Source organism: Arvicola amphibius, chromosome 9 (genome assembly GCF_903992535.2).
Source record: "Arvicola amphibius chromosome 9, mArvAmp1.2, whole genome shotgun sequence".
In the NCBI taxonomy this organism is placed as follows: domain Eukaryota; kingdom Metazoa; phylum Chordata; class Mammalia; order Rodentia; family Cricetidae; genus Arvicola; species Arvicola amphibius.
The window spans coordinates 63932133-63952782 of NC_052055.2; the positions used below are offsets into that span (position 1 = coordinate 63932133).

Here is a 20650-nt window from a genome sequence, read left to right on the forward strand (position 1 = left end):
AGGCTCCAAAGTTACACAGAGGAACCCTCCAAACACCAAAGAAAAAAGACAAACACTGCACTTGCCCACCACATACAAGGCCCTAGGTCCAGTAGTGACCAAAAGGTCCCACTTTTTTACTTGAGACTTAACTATGTTCATTGAACACCCTTTGGTTTGTCTGCATGTGCATGCAGTGGTGTCCACAGAGGTCAGAAGAGGCCATCAGATCTGGAATGAGTTAGTGATGGTTATGGACCTCATGTGGGTCCCATGTAAGAACAGGTGCTCTAAACCACTGAGCTACCTCTCTAGTTCCTGATCCATGAACATATTTCACCTTTCTTCCAGAGTATTTTGGAGATCAAAAGAGTGGGATTAAAAAAACTTCAACATTTCCTTCGGACGAGATGCTGACACAAAGCAAAAAAAAGCATGTTAAAAAGGGAAAGCCTAAGAGATCAAGCACCCCCAGTGACCATGAGGAGTCTATGGAGCAGCTGAGTTACAGTCAAGTGGTCACGTTCCCCTGCTCTGTCTGCCACCAAGAAATCAACACAGCTGGAACTTTTCTCCATAAGAAACATCACAATGCTCTGAGTATGCTGGGTTTCCAGTGGATGGGAGGGAAAAAACCAAAGCCCTCAGTGATCAGTATTCAGAGACAGTTTGTGATTTCTAAACTACTGACATCCTTCATGTTCAGTGAAAAAGTCCTTCAGAGTATGAATTATGCCTTTGAGCTGCTTTGGAAAAAACAAGTCCCATTATACTTCAGACTTTGTGATAAGGTTGGCCACACTTCCATGCATTCTCCAAATATCTCCCATCTGGTGATTAAAGGGGTAGCCATCTGTGGCAACAGCAATTCCACCTGGAAAGCTGACTCGAATGGTAAATTCACAGTCATGAATGATTTTGGTGGTAAAGCCAATGTGTGTTTTTTTGGCTTGTTCGATGGCCATCATGGCAGTGCAGCAGCGGACCTGGCATCAAAGGAGTTCCAGGTTTTACTTCTCCATCAACTGTCTAAACATGATCCTTCCTACCAAATGACAGCTGAGCAGCAGCAACTGATTGATTCCTTTCACACTGTGTTCAGGGAAGAATACAGAGCCAAAGAAGAGGCTTTCTCTTCCACATACAAAACCTTCAGAACCCATAGACGGGAGTATGAGGAAATACACAAAGGCTTTGCAAAGGCGTTTTGGAGAATGGATAGGCTTCTACGGCTCGGAAGGAATGAGGTTTCTCGGGTTCGGTGGAGTGGCTGCTCTGCGTTCACTTGTATAATAGAGGGTGCAATCAAGAACCCATATACTAGTAAGGACTTGACAAAAACAGACCAGCAGGGCGTTGAGAGTTTTCATTCCCAGAAGACACCACAGATCATCTCCGGGGTACTACACATTGCAAATGCTGGTATGTATCCTTGACACCTAAATATTGTAAATGCCCACAGAAAACCTCTCTTGCTTCCAGAATTAGTCACTTAGTGATTTATTAATATCTAGACATTGTATTTAACAATTAAGAAACAAAAACCCCAGTTTAAATACAGATTTCAGGCACAAAAATAATTTTAACTATTTTATAGGCATGATGTTACTATGTGACAAACTCTTCACAAAACTCTTCTTCAGGAGACACAACACATCTACTCACCCTAGATAAGGAACCCATAATAGACCAAAGTACTGATACCATCAAAGTCCAATTTGGTGATCCAATGAGTTTAGTTTTACTGAGGTAACTTACAGGAATATGGATGAAGGGTTACTTACAGGAGCAGAAATAATTCACAACCAGCTGTGTCACCAAAGCCCACACCAACATGGGTAATAGCTCACAAAAGCTGGGAACTTGGAGCACACTGCACAACCTGAAGGCAGCTCAACAGGTTGGAGTGTCCTTTCCAAGTGACTGTTCTAAACCTTTTCCAGGCAGATAGGCTAGTTTCTGCTTCTAAGTAGCTGGTCTGGCCTCACCGCCTTTTTGCAACTTGTCTCATCTTTGCAGCTTGGTTTGTCAGAGTGTGACTCTTGGCAGCTTTATAGCTTACGCTGGGAGGGAGGGGCCTAATGAGTCTGGTCAGTTGCAAGAACTTCCTGAAGCTATTTTGAGTTGTTGCTTTTCTGCTTAAGGAGCTGTTTCTGCAGGATGGAATGTTTCAGCCTTGAAGGAAAATGTTACACATCATGTCCAATGTGACAAATGGGACTGGTGAGTCAAGTACTTGCTGCCAAGTCTGATGACAATCTGAGTTCAATCCCTGAAACCATGTTGGAAGAACAGCACTGAATCCTAAAAACTGTCCTCTGACTTCTTCAGATGGATACACACACACAAACACACACACACACATTTTCTAGTATATTTATGTATATATACATTTACTTGTGTACATATACATATATATGAAAATTTAGTGTACACATATATACACATGTATACTTTAGTTAAAAAATTTCCAAATGAGGTAGTAATAGAGATGTTGATATATGTGAAAAATGAATGAATACCCATGATAGCTAGATCAAACCAAAAAACAGACATAAGGAACCCACTGCCTTCTTTTGAGACTGCAAAGTTGATTTTTCTCAGCATACATTTTCAGATTGGTCCATTATAACTGTTAGGACAACTTTTGGTGCCAGGAGTCTTGTATCCCAGGCTGTCCTCAGACTTACTATGTAACCCAGGAGGATCTCCTTGAACTTCTGATCCTCCTTTCTCCACCTTTTGAGAGTGAGAGCTTGAGTTACAGACATATGCCACAATTCTTGGTACTGCCAGTAAAACCTTTAACCTTTGTGCATGCTGGTCAAGCACCCTGTTTTCATACTTGGTGGTCATGTTGTGTCAAACAGTAAAATAGCCATTTTTCCTTCAGTTTTCCTGGCTTTCTACTAGCTAAGATGCTGGGCAAACCTCCTATCACCAAGCTACATTTCTAGCCCACTTTGTTTTCACTTTAGCATGGGATTTCACTACATTTCAAGAGTGGTCTTGAATTTGACCTATTGTCTTGATTTTGTAATCCTGCTACCTTAGCCTCTTAAAACTGGTATGCCAGCCTATAATCAGCTCTGGCTAAGTTTTTGTCCTCATCATTTATATTCTACCTAATAATTTTTCTTGATCTTCTATTTCTCTACTTTATTAAATCCTTACAGGATTAAAATACAAAAATACATATACTGGGAGTGAAACTATCAGTTTTCCAGAATGGTGATGCCATGACCCTATCCATTTAGCAATAGCTGAGTTCTATTTGTCCATCTTTCTTCAACATTGTCATGTTTGTTATCCTCTGTAAAAGCAGTATGTACTCTTAACCCCTGCTCCAGCTCTCTGTACATTTTCTGTTGACTCTTTCTAGGTATCTTAGGCTATCCTGGAATCTCTGACTCCAGAGTTCTGGGATTACAGGTGTGTATGGCTCAGTCATTATTTTGATTACATATTTGTTTGTAAAAGATGTTTGTATGATGTATACTTATATATTTTGCATAGTATTAGATTTTTCAAGTTGTCTTGATTAGGGTTTCTATTGCTGTGAAGACACCATGACCACACCAACTCTATTTATAAAGGAAAACATTAAAAATAGAGGTGGCAGCTCACAGGTTCAGAGGTTCCATCCATTATCATGATGATGGGGTGCATAGCCGTGTGCAGGCAGACATGGTGCTGGAGAGGTAGCTGAACAGTCCTACATCTTACAAGATATAGGACGTGGACTGTCTCACTGGGCATGGCTTGGGCAATAAGAGACCTCAGGGCCGCCTTCACAGATACTTCCTCCAATAAGGCCACAACTAATAATGCCACTCCCCGAGTTTATGGGTGCCAATTATATTCAAACTACCACAACAGTCCATTATTTTTTATATATTTCAATAAGAAAAAATGTTGCATCTTTTAGGAACTCATACTCCTCTTGTTCTTAACTTTCTGTAGACTTGTTCATCTTGTGTTTCTCATCTGGAAAATGTCCTTGCTCTCTGTGATGTCTGTCTCCTGGTGACAATTTTTTTTTTGAGACAGTTTCTCTACTATATATCCCTGACTCTCCTGTAACTCACTATGTAACCCAGGATGGCCTAAACCTCACCGACATCCACTTGCTTCAGCCTCTTAAGTACTAAGCAAAACTGCATTCACCACCCATACAGGCTGGTGATGAATTCTTAAGATATCATTTGCCTCTCATTTCCAAAAGAAACACTCACTTGATGTGGAATTCCAGATGTGCGGGTTTTTCTCTGTTGCTGGAACCTGCTTCCATTTGGTCTGGCTGGCATTGCTGTTACTCTTGCTCTTCTCTTCAGAATGTGGATCCCCCTTGTGGCTGCTTCAGAGAATTTATCTGGTTTTATGCCAGCTGATTGTTGACTTATCTTTTCAGTCCGCTGGGACTATGTTTTGTTTCATTCTTCTTTCAGTCAACGAAGCAATATGATGTAAACACCATCTCAACTACAATCATATTATACTGCCATCACTTTTAAGACATCAGTTTTCAACTGCAGGGTTTAATGTGGTTGCCTATTTCCCTAATAGGAATTTTTATAGAACTTATGGTTTAATCACACATTACAGAAAACAATTTTATCATCCACATCCTAAATACATTCGGGTTGTAACTTTCACCAATTACAAGCTTTTTCTTTAACTTTGTGTGTCTCTGTGTGCACCTATATATGTACGGAGGTCAAAGGACAACTCACAGAAGCCAGTTTTCACCACGTGAGATCCTAGGATGGAACTCATGTTTATCAGGCTTGGCAGCTTTCCTTTTTTTATGTGTATGTGTGTGGGTCTGTGCACACAAATACAGGTACAGAGGCCAAGGGCATCAGATTTTCTTAGACCTAGAGTTTTCCTCTGCCACTGTGTGCTCTTTACAGCTGGGTTCTTTCTCCAATCCTCAAAGTTTTGTGTTGTTTTGTTTTTTAACTAAAAAAAGTACTTGGTGCTGGGGGCTGGAGAGATGGCTCAGAGGTTAAGAGCACTGGCTGCTCTTCCAGAGGTCCTGAGTTCAATTCCCAGCAACCACATGGTGGCTCACAACCATCTATGATGAAATCTGGTGCCGTCTTCTGGTGTGCAGGCATACATGTAGGCAGAATGTTGTATACATAATAAATAAATCTTAAAAAAAAAAAAAAAAAAAAAGAACACCTGCTGTTTTCCAAGAGGATTAGAGATCAGTTAGTTTCCAGCATCCATATTGGGTGGCTCACAACTAACTATAACTTCAGCTCTGGGGGATCCAATACCCTCTTCTGGCCTCTGCCCTCCTCATGTGCACATACCCACACATACACATAACTTAGTCATTAAAACACTTTATTTGAATATTTCAAAAACCTGCTGCATAGGTGTTAAATAGTAAAAATCATATTTCAATAGTTTCATAAAAATTTGATTTATAGTTTTCAAGACCTGTAGTTTTAGTTATTTTAAATGCTACTGGGTTATCACTGATATTCAAATATTAGGTGGTTTCCCAGTTCAAAATCATGTTTGTGCAGTGTTCAGCTTATGTATTCTAAAGATATTTACATGGCATAATTTGTGTTTAGTATTGAAACAGTAAGTAGCATACTTTTACACAAACTGATTAATTAGAACTCTCTTTAAAAAAATCCACCCTTTTAGGTAATGTGCAAGCAGTCTTATGCAGAAATGGAAAAGGGTTTTGTCTGACAAAAGAACACTCGACACGAAACACCAAAGAGAGAAGAAGAGTCCTTGAGAGAGGAGCAGTTATCAGTTCAAATGGCCTCCTGGAAGGTCACATAAAAACCACCAGAGGTCTTGGATTTCATGGAAACCTCACATTGAAGAAGTTCATTATTCCAGCACCCCGAACAATTTCTGTCCCTCTAGATGATCTATGTCAGTTTCTCATTGTAGCCACTAATGGGCTTTGGGAAGTTCTGGACAAGAAGGAAGTCACTGCACTGGTAATAACCTTGTTTCATGCATATAAAGAAACATATGTTTCTGGTCCTAAAAACAAATCCTGGCCATCTAACAAGCCTCTTTCCCCATCAGACAGTAACATCCGAGTGCTGTTCCAGTACAAACCTGAATATGAAGAAGGTATGTCAACTACTAATCTAATGAAAAGGTCGTCTGATTCAGTACATTCTGAAGCTTGCATTCATCAGGCTAAAAATGCAGAAACATTTTTTCCAGAAGGGAGAAGTTATGACCCTTGCAGCAAGAAAGAAACTAACAGTTTACCCAGTATAGACAGTAAGAAGGGAAGCAATAAAGAACTATATGCTAAGAATTTCTATGAAGGTGCAGCTGAGTACATTGGCTGTGAACTTGTAAGTGCTGCTTTAGAAGGTGGTTCCAGAGACAGCATCACTGTTATGGTAATGTTTCTCAATGGGAGTGAGTATCAGCTGCTGTCATAAAACATTCCAAAGACCCAGAGCAGCAAACAGTACCACAAGACTTCAGTGCTCTAGACTCTAGGACAGATCATGACTGTGAGATTCATTTGTAAGAACAGGAAGAAAATACAAAAGCTTCCAGTTATATACCATGTGTGTTATGCTCACTTCTTTATGTAAAGAGAAAAAAAAACTCAGTGTTGCGTTTTTTACCACTTTATTCCAACCTGAGCACCTCAATATAAAACTAAACACTGGTGAACTGTTTTCCTTACTAATTTTGAGTTACTGTAAAATGTACAAGTTCTGCTAGCAGATCAACACTTAGATTAAATCATCTGACACATGGTAGATTTCATATAATGAAAATACCTAAAATAATTAGTGCAATATACTGATCAAAATTAAATGGACTTTGAGAAACAAGGTTTCAAGATTATTACTAAGAACATTGTAATACTTATGTTACAAATTGCAGGTACAGTGTTTATTATGGTTCTAGCCATGAAAGAACAGCAAAGCCCCTTCCTTTTATAGGGGGACAAAGAAATAATTAGCTGTTTTAGTAACTGTACATTTTGTATATGCTTAGGCAATTCTTAAATATTACAGAAAATAATAAACATGGAAACTACAATGCAGTACTCTATTTACAGTACAGCTGAAGATCATATTTAAAATCAAGTTTGAATGTACATAATTGTTAGTGCACTGACTAATCATGTCCAAAAGGAACCAGAGCTCCCTCCCTGCTCCAGACAGACCTCTATGTAATGGCCAACAGTGATTAAAGAAAAATCCGACACCTGGTTTGTTTCCACTTTGTTGAAGAGCTCACATGAAGGGACCACTACCCATTAAAATGCATTTATCAGTTTTATATCCTAAAACAAGATGGGGTTACACATGGACTTCTTTTCAATCAAATATTAAGAAATAACAGGACTGAGTAAGATATCACTAATATTCATTCTTTCTGGAGATGTAGGACTGTTTTTTTAGGATTATTTTATTATTATGTGGAATGTACACTTTTTAGACAATAGAAGAAATTACCATTTGCTTGGCTTCTGTTGCTAAGCATAAATGTTTTTAGTCTTCTAAAAATGTTTTTCTAAAGCTCACATTAGTAATTCTGAATCTTTTACACCTGACTATTATACCAGTTTGAAGACTGGTTGGGTTAAGTGTGGGTCCACACCCACTGGAGATAAATGGTTCCCCTTTATCCACTTTCCCATGAAACAAATTGTACACAGTTCTCATTTCCCTTCCCTTCTACTGCCAAAACATTAGTCGGAAGAACACATGCATGTTATTAAAAATTAAGTCAAAACACTCAAAATAATTCAGTATTAGAAACTTGATTCTACCAAAAGTCTCTTTTTTTGAAGTCACACTGGGCCGGCTAAATGCTCCCACTTCACGGGCTTTGCCATTTAGGAAGTTCACACTGGAGTTCAGTTACTACAACACTGGCTTCTGGCTGGCTGTGCAGGCTCAGTAAGGTCTACTCCTCGTCCTCTGGCCGAGTTTGCGCCTAGATTCTGTGGTTCATTCTTTGGCAGCTTTTTAGCTAAGAAAGAAATGACCAAAATAAAATTATAATCCTCATATTAAAATCACTTAGACCTTCTTATTTATAATACACTTTTCCAGTTGGGTTATCTCCAAAGTTTCAAGTGATTGACTTATATTTGTTCTTTTCAAATGCTTATTATCTACTAAAATGCCAAAATGCAAAGCAAAACACCAAATAACCCACAAAAAGGACCCCGCTGGTTGCTGTACTAAAGGAGTCTAATTGCTTAGTGTTTGCAAAGGAGTATGTAGAGGCCAATTGTAAGCATACCATTTAAGCTTAAATTTAACTAGAACTATATACAATTTTTATATCAATTCCTTAGAAATAACATATTTTTCTTAATTATTAATACTTTGTGTTGTGCTGGTTCACGGTCAAACTAGGCAAGGCCATTACCACTTAGCTACATTCAGACTTTCATAATCATTAAATTTCTATTTTTTTTTTTTTTTTTTGGTTTTTCGAGACAGGGTTTCCCTGTAGTTTCTAGAGCCTGTCCTGGAACTAGCTCTTGTAGACCAGGCTGGCCTCGAACTCAGAGATCCGCCTGCCTCTGCCTCCTGAGTGCTGGGATTAAAGGCGTGCGCCACCACCGCCCGGCTCATTAAATTTCTATTATATACAATCTGGTGGACATGGTGGGGACATGACTGTAATTCTCACAATTCATTCTGGAGAATGAATTGGGACCAATCAGTTGAGCTGAGGAGGTTAAAACTAGCCTTGAGTAGCATATTAAGACTCCATTTTGAAAAGCAAAACCAAACAAGACATAGAATCCAGTCAATAGACTATGGCCAGCTATAAAGTTTATAAAGAAGCTCACATAACATTCTCTGGGTTGTCCAAATAATTCTGAGAACAAGCCAAGATATGAACAAATTTTATCAATATAACCACCACATCAACCCAACCAAACTTGTCCATTATTGTGCAACCTAATCAGCAAACAGAATTATATGACACACAGCATCTACTTCCTTCCTTCCTGGCTTCCATACCCTTCAAACATCTAAGTTTTTCCCTCTTGGGCTATGAGAACCTCCATCTTATTTACAAATAGTGAGACTTAATATATACAACAAATAGCTCTGTGATTTCTATACAACTAATAGTGGTTCTGTGGAGTATGTTCCCCACTAAAAATTCACCAGCTAGATCCATGGCTTAATCCTGAGACAAAGTAGCAATATTCCTACGAATAGTACTTTATATCCAATTCCCACCTGGAATTCTGGACTGTTTGTTTTATGTTAGGAAACCTGAGGCTTGTACACTTTACACAAGTTAACAGCTACCACCAAGCCATACACCCTTATCCTGCATTTTTTAACCCTTCGTTTTTTCCTACTTTCCCTGTATCAATATTGTCTTCAGAATTTCAGGTTCTAGAAGCAGGTCCAGTGAGCACTGACATTTGTAAAAATAATTTTCACTGAACCACCCTATGTTTGGCTATAGAGATGGTACCATAAAGCACAATAAAAACGAACGTTCAGTCAGATGTTATTTATAAGCAATGCCCAGGAAATGGATTAACAATAGTACTAAGAACACAGAATAAGCTAGCACTCACTGCAGACTGTATTACAATAAATACTGAGTTGGGTTTTGGAATGTGCATAATTTCTCCTTGTAGCCTACTGCTCTAAGGACTTTCTCTATTCACATCTGACTGAGATCAAGAGGAGGAAGGAAGTAATCAGCAAAAGGACAGTTTCTGTTAATTGGACTGTATTATGTGATTTGAGAGCTTAACTATCAAGGAAAGAACAAGTTCCACTTACACTGGGGATTTCTTTAAAGAAGGGAGTTTAATTTGAAACAAACTGTGGAAGTTGGGAATAGAACTGAGCTTTGGGAATGCAACACAAGTGCTATAGCACAGAACGACTTCCCCAGCCTACAAGTCTTAAACAAGTGTAAAGTGGGGATGGTGGCTCCATTCCATAATTCCAGCACTTTAGAGACTGAGGCAGGAAGATCTGGAGTTGCAGGCTAGCCTTGGCTATACAGTGAGACTGTCTGAAAAAACTAAAACAGATTTAGTTAATGAATGCTTTTGTGTAACCATGAAGTTCTGAGTTTGGATCCTCAGCACATGTAACTCCAGCACTGGGGGTGGACCATGTAGGAAAAGAATGATCTTGGGATTTTCAATGACTCAGAGTTCATCGAAAGACTCAGACTCAAAACAATGATTCAAGAGGTAAAGGTGCTTACTGCTAAACTTTATGCCATCAGTTCCATATCTGGAACCTACATGGTCTAAGGAGTAGAAATTGTCCAGCCCTCCACATTGGTGCTGTGGAACACACATAAAATAAATGTTTAGTGCAAGAAAACATCTTCATGCTAACCTCTGGCTTCCATGTATACTGACACAAACAAGAGCACCTGTGTGCAGGTGTGTATGAAACAAAAGACACATACTGAACTCCTACATTGTCCCCACCTTCCTGCCATTGTTGTCTAACACACCAATACTATGTACCAACTACCTACCTACTAGTAGTCAGCGTGGTTATCAGACTGCCTTGACATCACAGTGTTCATGTTCTGGTAACACTTATTTTACTTAGAATGACCTTTAAAGCACAACGCCAGGTGGTGGTGACCCAATGCCTTTAATCCCAGTACTTGGGAGGCAGAGGCAGGTGGATCTCTGTGAGTTCAAGGCCAACACGGTCTACAAGGGCTAGTTCCAGGACATGCTCCAAAGCTACAGAGAAACCCGGTCTCGGAAAAACAAAACAAAACGTACAAGTACAAGGTCATCCTCAGATCCTATCCCAAAGCAACAATAGAACAATCAAAATAAAGAATAAAGGGGCTGGAGAGATGGCTCAAGAGGTTAAGAGCACTGGCTGCTCTTCCAGAGGTCCTGAGTTCAATTCCCAGCAACCACATGGTGGTTCACAACCATCTATGAGATCTGGTGCCCTCTTCTGGCATACAGGCATTCATGCAAACAGAACATTGTATACATAATAAATAAATTAAAAAAAAGAATAAATAAAAAGGAAACTTCCATGCCAGGCCTGTTGGTACACCTATAAACCCAGCACTCAGGAGTCTGAGGCACAAATTCTAGTCCAGCCTAGATAGATAGATACCAAGACTAAACTCGAACTCAGCCATCAACAAAACTCAAATTCGGAAAACAATCTTCAACACCCAGATGTAGTTCAATAGTATATCACTTGCCTACCATATTTAAAGTTTGGGGTCTGATCCCTTTCCCAGGCAGAAGAGAATCTTCGTAAAAATGGGAAGAATGAACTCTATACTATTTTTGCTATTCCATCTCGATATACTTAGGACAGAAAAAGTACCAAATTAAAAGCTTGTTAAGCTACCCACAGTTTCAGGCATCCCTATAGATAAGAGGTTATTATTGTACACAGAAAAAACTTTTATTTGCTCGGACTTTTTAGTGAAACCTTTGGAAAATCTACCTCTTATCTATGAGATCAACTCTTAATTCATCTGTATTATATAACCCAATATTCACTGAATTCATGAATAAATATAAATTTGATATTACTGGGGCTGGGAATGTAGCTCAGTGGTAGGCATAGGCATTGCTGGAAACCCTCCGTTTAATTCATAAAATTGGAAAGGGGAGAGGGGAGAGGAGCAACATTCTGACAATCCATCAAATCTTTTCTTCTTCCCCCACTCTAAGATCTCATTAAGACCATACTAAGAGGTAGGGTCTTATGCCCAGGCTGGCCACTATGTCCTGCTTCCCAACCAGTCTTTACAGTATTCCTAACAAAATAGTGCTTAGTGGAAAGGATCTAAAAAAACCAGTATAATCAGTTAAGAAAACAAAATAATGTTTTAGAGGGCATGAACCAAATATTCAATATATTTTGCTTATCATTTGAAAATATTATTAATCTTACCTATTGCCATGAATATTTCATTTACATTCATTGATGTCTTTGCTGATGTCTCCATGAATAATAAACTGTTGTCATCTGCATAGGACTGTGCTTCCTGTTCATAAAAAAAGATTTTTCCCTTGAATATATACTGTACCTGCTTTATTTTATAGACTCTCTTACTTGATTACTTATTACTAACAGCCAGAGATATGCTGTGGCAAAGGAAGAAACAACAAGTACAATAATTTTTTGTTGTTGTTGTTTGTTTTTTCGAGACAGGGTTTCTCTGTAGCTTTGAGCCTGTCCTGGTACTAGCTCTTGCAGACCAGGTTGGCCTCGAACTCACAGAGATCCATCTGTCTCTGCCTCACGAGTGTTGGGATTAAAGGAGTGCCCACCACCACCCAGCTCACCGTATTTTTTTTTTTTTTAACAATAACTTTTTGACTATGAGACTTTTGGTCATCACTTCAATTTCAATGGCAATTTTTATTATGCCCTTTAAAGATAAAGATAGAATTTACAATAAAAATGGAAATCCAGTGTCTTTAATACTGTAACAACTACAGAATAATAACCTCATGTTTAATTTTTAATGACATACGGCATTAAAATTCCAAGTATATTATGAACAATTCCCTTCAAAATTAAAACTGCCCTATATTTCTGTCACACTTTCCAACTTACCTATATTGTTGCCTTTGGTCCCCACAGCTCTTCTGAATAGGAACAACTGAGGCCCCTTTGAGCTGTTAGAGCACAGGGCCACTTTTGAACATAACTGAAGCTCTCTAACATGTTTGCTGGGGAGCTTAACTGTCTGGACAGCATAGCAGAAAACAGACTTCACATGGCTGTCTTAAGAATTAAATGAAGCTACAAGTGCAAAGTGTTCTGCTTAACATGCAACAGTAGCTTCCTTTCTCTCTATCCCTGTAATGTCAGGAAGAAAGAATTCTGTCACTGATCTACATATTAGACCACAGATACGAGAAAGAAATAGAAACAGTTTTTATAAATCTAGAACAATTTGTTTTGATTTTAAATGACTATCATTCATTTATACACTCTGTTTTGTAGTGGAGGACATTCTGAATTAATTATCTTAAATATACACAAACTGGAAGTCTTAAAAATTTTTTTTACACTAATTTATTTGGAGATAAAGGAGACCACACTAGAGGTCAGATGACAACTTGCAGGCAGTCAGTATTCAGTTCTGGAAATTCAGGATGTCATTAACTGACAGTACCTTTGCCCATGAGGCCTCTCATACACTTGAGGCTTCCCTGCTTCTTTTTCCTCTTCTGAGATGGGTTTACTGTGCACCGATTGCTATGTAATTATGCAGAAGACCAAGCTGGTCTCAAAATTGTAGTAATCCTCCTCCTACCTCTGCCTCTCAAGTGGTGGGATAATAGGGATGCACTGTCATGCCTGGCTCAAACACTGTTATTTTTATACATAACACAATACTATTATTTATTTAGATGTATGTGTGTATGCATGTATGTATGCCTTTGCTTGGAGTATGAATGTGCCAGTATGCATATGGAGGTCAGAGGACAATCTGCATTTCTAGGCATAGAACTCAGAACCTTTATGTGCTAAATCACATTGCTGGGCCTCGAATGAAGAGCAGTTGAACTTCTATTTTTTAGTTTCTTTTTAAGGATAGCTATCTAAATGTGCATGCATATGTCTGTGTGTATGTGTAGTAATATATGTAGTACAGGAGAAAGTTGAACAACATTAGTCTTTCTCAGGTGTGTATGAGAGTGGAGGGATGGAAGGTACAGAGTAGTATTTCTCCAATCTTTTATGAAATTATTTTTTGGTTAAGAGACAGGGTGTCATGTGGCCCAGACTATCTTCCTGCTTCTATTTCCCCTGGTTATCATATGTGCTACAATCTCTGGTTTATGCAGTGGCTCAGGATAGAACCCAAGGCACACACACACACACACACACACACACACACACACACACACACACACACACACACACATGCTAGACAAATGCTATCTATCTAGCTACCCACCCACTCACCCATCTACCTACATTTGAGCTATATCCCTGACACTATCAGGAAAAATATTTTATGTATGTATTTTGTATTTTTTTTAAGAATTAAAGTCAGATCTGTATTAGCCATAATGGAGGAAGCCAGATATTGAATATAAGAAGCTTCCTAATGCAGTACACACACACATTCACACTGACCGATTACATAAAAAATTTGTATCACTAAGACTGTGAACAAAACTCACTCACTATGCCTCCTCAAGAGGAAACAAAATACATGGGAACTATTGGGTAGAGTACCCCAGACAATAACCGATGTGATTATGATGCAGTCCAGTGATGTTATGATAGTACTAATATCCAAAATTAAGTATTGAGGTTTCCAACACATGACTCTAACTCTGTGTCTAACTTTAGCAGATGCTTATCATGTAACATATTTAATAGACAGTTAACATGCACTGGATGAAATATCCAATGAACATAGGTGAACCAGTAATATAATTATGTAACTTTATGTTAAATAGAAAAGCAAGACTCCTTAACCCTTACTCAAAACAATTAATAATTGGCATAATTAGTTTTTGTGTTCTCAACAAGACAAGACATTTCACAAATATCTATGAAGCTTCTAGAAACATCAGGAGGTAAAGAACAGTTGGTTATACCTTTATATAACTTTTTGGCCTCTAAAAGTATTTTACAGTGAACAGTGTTCCCAAGCCCAGGTACACATTTATGAGCACCAGAGGAAAGTCTTATTGGTACTCTAACTGTGATATCCATGTATTAGTATTTGTTTTTTTAAAATCCTGCGTTTTCAACTATTTTCATGGTTTAAAAGTATTTACAAAAAATATGCTTGTAAGTTAAAGTAAAATTGCACATACCTGGAAGTCAACAGCTCTTTTATTTGCTAGGTCAGCCTTGTTTCCTGACAAAGCTATCACAATATTAGGACTTGCTTGCCTCTGAAGTTCTTTAACCCAGTTTTTTGCTCTTGCAAAGGACTCCTGGTTAAATAAAGAAAAAGTTATTTGGCACAGGCTCAAAACAGAGTTAAGAAGCAGCTTCTATGAAACAAGGCTTAAAAATTCTAGAGCAGTGGTTCTCAACCTTCCTAATGCTGTGAACCTTTAAAAAAGTTCCTCATGTTGTGGTGATCCCCAACCATAAAATTATTTTTATTGCTACTTCATAACTGTAATTTTGCTGTTATGAACCATAACGTCAATATCTGATATCCAGGATGGTCTTAGGTGACCCCCGTGAAAGGGTCAATCACTTCTATAAAGGGGTTGTAACCCATAGGTTGAGAGCACTGATCTAGCATGACTCTCTTGAAAGAAAATTCTTAGGACTCCTGTATCAATTAGACACCTTCATATATCACTCACAAAAGCTTTGGCAGAAATGTTATGACTGGCTACAAAGGAATTTTCAAGTCTTTAACCAAATTCTGAATACTAAAATGATTATTTAAACTGGTTTCAGGGTAGATTTTATACCCACCTCATTTGTGATATCATACACAACTATGGCTGCTTGCGCTCCTCGGTAGTACATTGGTGCTAGGCTATGGTAACGTTCTTGGCCAGCTGTATCCCATATTTCAAATTTTACTGTTGTGTCATCAAGACACACAGTTTGGGTTAGAAAGGCAGCTGAAAAAGAAAATGTCTGTAGTAAGTTTATCCTTTTTCTCAACTTTTTGATAAGACACGAAGGCCAGGTTGACCTGGAATTTACTTCATAGTCAAGGATGACCTTGAACTTTTGATCTTCCTGCCTCTACCTCTCCATTGGTGTCACATCATAAGCAGTTTGTCTGGTGCTGGGGATGGAACTTGGGGCTTCATGCATGCTAGACAAAAGCTCTACCAACAGAACTAAATCCCAGACTATCAACTTTAAAAAATTCTATTTATTATGTAATCAATGGATATACACTACTATGAGGAATTAACGTTCTTATTACACTATGGGAGACAAAAGAGAACAAACTCAGGTTCTGCTAAGCGACATGATAGCCCCAACCCTGTAAACCTAGTAAACCTGCTTAAGAGCTAGATAAGTACATTTCTTCATAAAAGACCTTAGTAGTGAAATCAGATTGTTCTTTCTTACATTTTAAAATTATATGGCAAGCAAAGCTTGCCTAGTCTACCCCAAACTTGTTTAATACCCAACAAACAAACAAAACAAAACAAAAACAGCTTTACAATTTAAGAAACAGAGAAAAAAACGAATACATCCAGTCTTCTGAATCCATGCTTTCAACCAAACATGGACTGAAAACATTTGGGGGGAAAATAATGCGGACACAACACTTTTACCACATCATTATATAGCATTTACATTGTTTCAGGTATTATTAGTATCTAGAGGTGATTGAAAGTAAGTGGGAGGTGCTGATGATGTAGCTTAGTAGGTAGAGTACTTGCCTAGCATATACAAAACTAGGTTAGATCCCCAGCAGCATGTTAAGCTGGGTACAGTGGTGTATGATGGTAAGCGTAGCCCACAAGAGGTGGAAGGCAGGAAGACCAGAAATTCAAAGTCAATACTGGGTATATAGTTAAGTTCAAGGCCATCCTGGTCCACATGAGGCATCACAAAACCAATCACCCTCTCCCGCAAAAATCCCACAGATGTACAGAATTACACACAAACAATAAACATATAAAGAGCTTGTGTTTCCTAAAACCAAGCCCTTACATATATCTAGGCACCAATACACACACACACACACACACACACACACACACACACACACACACACACACACACTCATTGCTTCAGAACAGATCTGATTTGTCAAACAAAAATCCCCTTTAAAAATTTTATTTTCGTATGATACTCTTCTGTGTACAGGCTGGTTTTGTGTGTCAACTTGACACAAGCTAGAGCCATTGGAGGAGTCCCAGTTGAGGAAATGCCTCAATGAGATGCAGCTGTAAAGCATTTTCTCAACTAGTGATCAATGGGGAAGAGAGTCCAGTCTAATATGTATGGTGCCATTCCTGGACAGATGGTCTGGGTTCTATAAGAAAGCAGGCTGAAGCCGGGCGGTGGTGGCGCACGCCTTTAATCCCAGCACTCGGGAGGCAGAGGCAGGCGGATCTCTGTGAGTTCGAGACCAGCCTGGTCTACAAGAGCTAGTTCCAGGACAGGCTCCAAAGCTACAGAGAAACCCTGTCTCGAAAAAAAAAAAAAAAAAAAAAAAAAAAAAAAAAAAAAAACAAAAAAAAAAAAAAAAGAAAGCAGGCTGAGCAAGCTAATAACCAGCTCCCCTCATCAGCTCCTGCCTCCAGTCCTGCTTGAATTCCTGTTCTAACTTCCTCCAATGATGGACTCTGATCAGGAAGCATAAGCCAAATAAATCTTTCCTTTTCAAGGAGGATGCTATGGTGTTTTGTTGTAGCAATAATTTCCTCCACATTCTCCATACCACCAAACTTCATGTTCTCCACTCAAAAAACTGAAAATCCAATCAAATCTAAATAAACCCAGTAAGACAAAACAAAACACAAAGCATAAAAAAAAAAAGAAGTCCATTTTATATTGGACAACTACTCTTAGGCATGATGCATGTGCTAGAATGTAGCTGCTAATACCCAGTGTCACCCATTGGATGAAATTCATTTTCCCTTTCCCCATCATCAACTGAAAAATAGCTTCTTCGTAGTTAGGGATGAGACTTTTTCCTTCTTGCTGGGGTTCTGTCAGACTTGAACATGTTCTTGTGCATGTTGTTAGTCTCTGTGAGATCCTATGTTCTTTTTAAAAACCAATTTATTATATTTTTTTGTGTGTATGGCTTAGTTGAGAAGACCATTGTGAGAATTGGAGTTTAAACTCAGGTCACCAGATCCTCTCTAATTCCAAAAAGAAAAAAATTACACACATTGCACACATTACACACACACACACACACACACACACACACGCAAGCTCTTACTATATAGCCCTGGCTGGCCTCAAATTTAGTGACCTGTCTGCCTCTGCCAGAGGAGTGTCAGAATTAAAGGTGTGCCATGATGCCCAAAGGTCATTTTCATATGTTTATTGTGTGTGCTGGTCTATGTGAGAAGATGGTGGGAAATAAACTTGATTTTCTGCAATTCCTCTCATTCTTTAACTTTGGTACTAGAAAATATCCTACGGAATATTCCATTTTAGCCTAGTGTGGTGGCACATGCCTGTAATATCAACATCAGTAGTATCTGGGTCAGGAGGACTCTGTCCAGGCTAGGTTTGGATTATCTATTGAGATCCAGGGTTGCCTGAGATGCAGAATGAAATCTTGTCTCAAAAAGCCAAGAACTAAGAGGCAGAGGCACTTGTTATGTTAGCACTCATAAAAAGGACTATTATAAGCTTGTAGCTAGCCTGGGCTACACTGGGAGTTTCAGGACAGCTTGGGCTACAGTGATATGGGAGTCCCCTCTATATGCTGTGATTACCATTAGTGAATAAAGAAATTGACTTGGCCTGTTGATAGGGCAGAATTTAGGTAGGCGGGGAAAACTAAACTGAATGGTGGGTGAAAGAAGGGCAGAGTCAGAGAGAAGCCATGGAGCCTCCGCCCAAGACAGACATGCTGAAACTTTGCTGGTAGGCCACGACCTCATGATGATACACAGATTAATGGATATGGGTTAAATTAAGATGTAAGAGTTAGCCAGAAATATGTTTAAGCTATTGGCCAAACAGTATTGCAAATAACATGGTTTCTATGTGATTATTTTGGGGCGGAGCAGTCAGGAACCAACAAACGGCATATTACAACACTACAAAATACCCTGTTTAATACCCCCACCCAAAACTCCCAAAAGGGAAAACAATGTGTGTAACTAGGAACTAATTCTAAGTCCATGAAGATAACTGTTAATTACTTTACCTTAATGAAAGTTCAGTCCAGTTATCAAACAAATTATGTCATAAAAAATGACCACTTAATTTATTAGGTAGGTGAGATGGTTCGACAAAAAAATCTGAATTTCATTATTGGAAACCTCAAGGAAGGAGAAAAAGTCATCCTTCTGATTGCTATACCCATGTATACAATAAAGAAAGCAAAAAGGGTTAGAGAGATGGGTCAGTGGTTAAAAACACTAGCTTCTGTTCCAGAGGACTTGGCTTCAATTCTTAACACCCACATGGCAGTTCACAACTGTCTGTAACTCTAGTCCCAGGGTTTCTGATACCCTCAACACAAACTTATATTTAGGCAAAAAAAAAAAAAAAAAAAAAAACCACCCAAACAAAAAAACCCAAACCAACCAACCAAATAAAACAAACAAACAAAAACAAATCAAGCACATGACACTGGATTTCGATTCTACTGGCTTTTTGGGAGCCTAGTCTGTTTGGATGCTCACCTTCCTAGACCTGGATGGAGGGGGGAGAGCTTGGACTTCCCACAGGGCAGGGCACCCTGACTTCTCTCTGACTTCTCTTAGGACTGGAGAGGGGGAGGGGAAGTGGGAAGAGGGGAAGGGAAATGGGAGGATGTGGAAATTTTTAATAAATAAATAAAAACTTTAGAAAATCATCTTCAAAATGTTAAAAATGCCAAGTACATACTAAAAATACTAAATACATTAAAAGAAACTCAGTAAGAGTTTCTTTCAGAAGCAGTACAACATTATACCACAGTCTAAAACAAATAACGTTTTCATCTAGACAAACTATGAAAAGCACTGGAGTTCTTTCTTAAAACAGAGCAACTAATCTATCCATAATCACTAAATTAGCAAATCACCCCAATAGCAAGGTTCTTAGGAATTCTGACTCTGTGAATCATGCTCACATCACAATAATTTAATATTATTAATTAGTATTTTCTCTGTAATAAAATTGTTATGCAAAAATATTTTAAACACAGAGATACAGCTTAACTAATACAGGAGTTCTTGACTGGTGTTGAGTCAGCAGTTGTATAAAGGAACACTGAATAATAAGCAGATGAAACTTCCTGAAATGGGAAAGGGTTCCTTCCATGAACTGCAGCAAGAACACACCACTGTCCACTTAGTAGCCAACCGTGCTCACATCTCCTTCTGTAACTCTTGTTATGTGCTCCCAAAGTTCCCTACATATGTTTCACACTTCCTTCTTTTGGTGCTGGAGATTGAACACACGCTAGGCATATTCACATATGTAGAGCATATATGCTCTACATCTCATCAACTGTCTTACCGACTTACTGTTTTAGTTGTTTTGTTTAGAGATAGGGTCAATACAATTCTATTGTATTGCAGACTTGACTCAGCTCCTAAAAATTAGGCATTACAGGTATGAGCTAAACACTGGCTGAAACCGTAACTACTGAGTCTGGAAATACTCAATATAAAACATAAGAAAAAGACACTGTACTCCACTGAGAGGGGTAAGAAAACATTCAAACTGATGGCATCAAATGAATGTCAAAAAAGAGTTAATCTCTCCTATAACTGCACCAATTAAACACAGAAGCAACAGAAAAACTACAGGAACTGATTCTACTCTACCACAAGATGGTTATTTTTAATGCTCAGGATAGAATTCCTGGCTTCATTCATGGTTAGCCACTCTACCACTAAGCTACATCCCCAGGCTTCCAAAGTAGGTATCAAATTCAACTAAAAATTACTTTTTATCAGAATTAACAAAAACAAAACAAAACAAAAATCCTTAAGACTACTGGATTTAACTATATGAAAATCTGAGACTCCTAAGTTTTGAAACATCAAAAATGTACAGGCGAA

General features: G+C 38.5%; 2 protein-coding genes across 6 annotated transcripts in view; one reads left to right on the forward strand and one right to left on the reverse strand.

Annotated features, from left to right (window-relative positions):
• Pp2d1 (protein phosphatase 2C like domain containing 1) overlaps nucleotides 1-6416 on the forward strand; it is a 27829-nt gene extending 21413 nt beyond the window's left edge. Inside the window, 3 exon segments of the mRNA XM_042055748.1 lie at nucleotides 331-358; nucleotides 360-1401; nucleotides 5647-6416. Coding sequence (XP_041911682.1) covers nucleotides 331-358; nucleotides 360-1401; nucleotides 5647-6416 — 1840 coding nt within the window.
• Nucleotides 5159-20650, reverse strand: part of Rab5a (RAB5A, member RAS oncogene family) — a 30269-nt gene continuing 14777 nt past the window's right edge. For all 5 annotated transcript variants that reach the window (XM_038341654.2, XM_038341653.2, XM_038341655.2 and 2 more), the window contains 4 exons: nucleotides 15411-15562; nucleotides 14789-14911; nucleotides 11892-11985; nucleotides 5159-7971 (listed from right to left, as the gene is read on the reverse strand). In XM_038341654.2, the coding sequence (XP_038197582.1) occupies nucleotides 7856-7971; nucleotides 11892-11985; nucleotides 14789-14911; nucleotides 15411-15562 (485 nt within the window). In that variant the 3' untranslated portion in view covers nucleotides 5159-7855. The remainder of the gene's footprint in view (nucleotides 7972-11891; nucleotides 11986-14788; nucleotides 14912-15410; nucleotides 15563-20650) is intronic.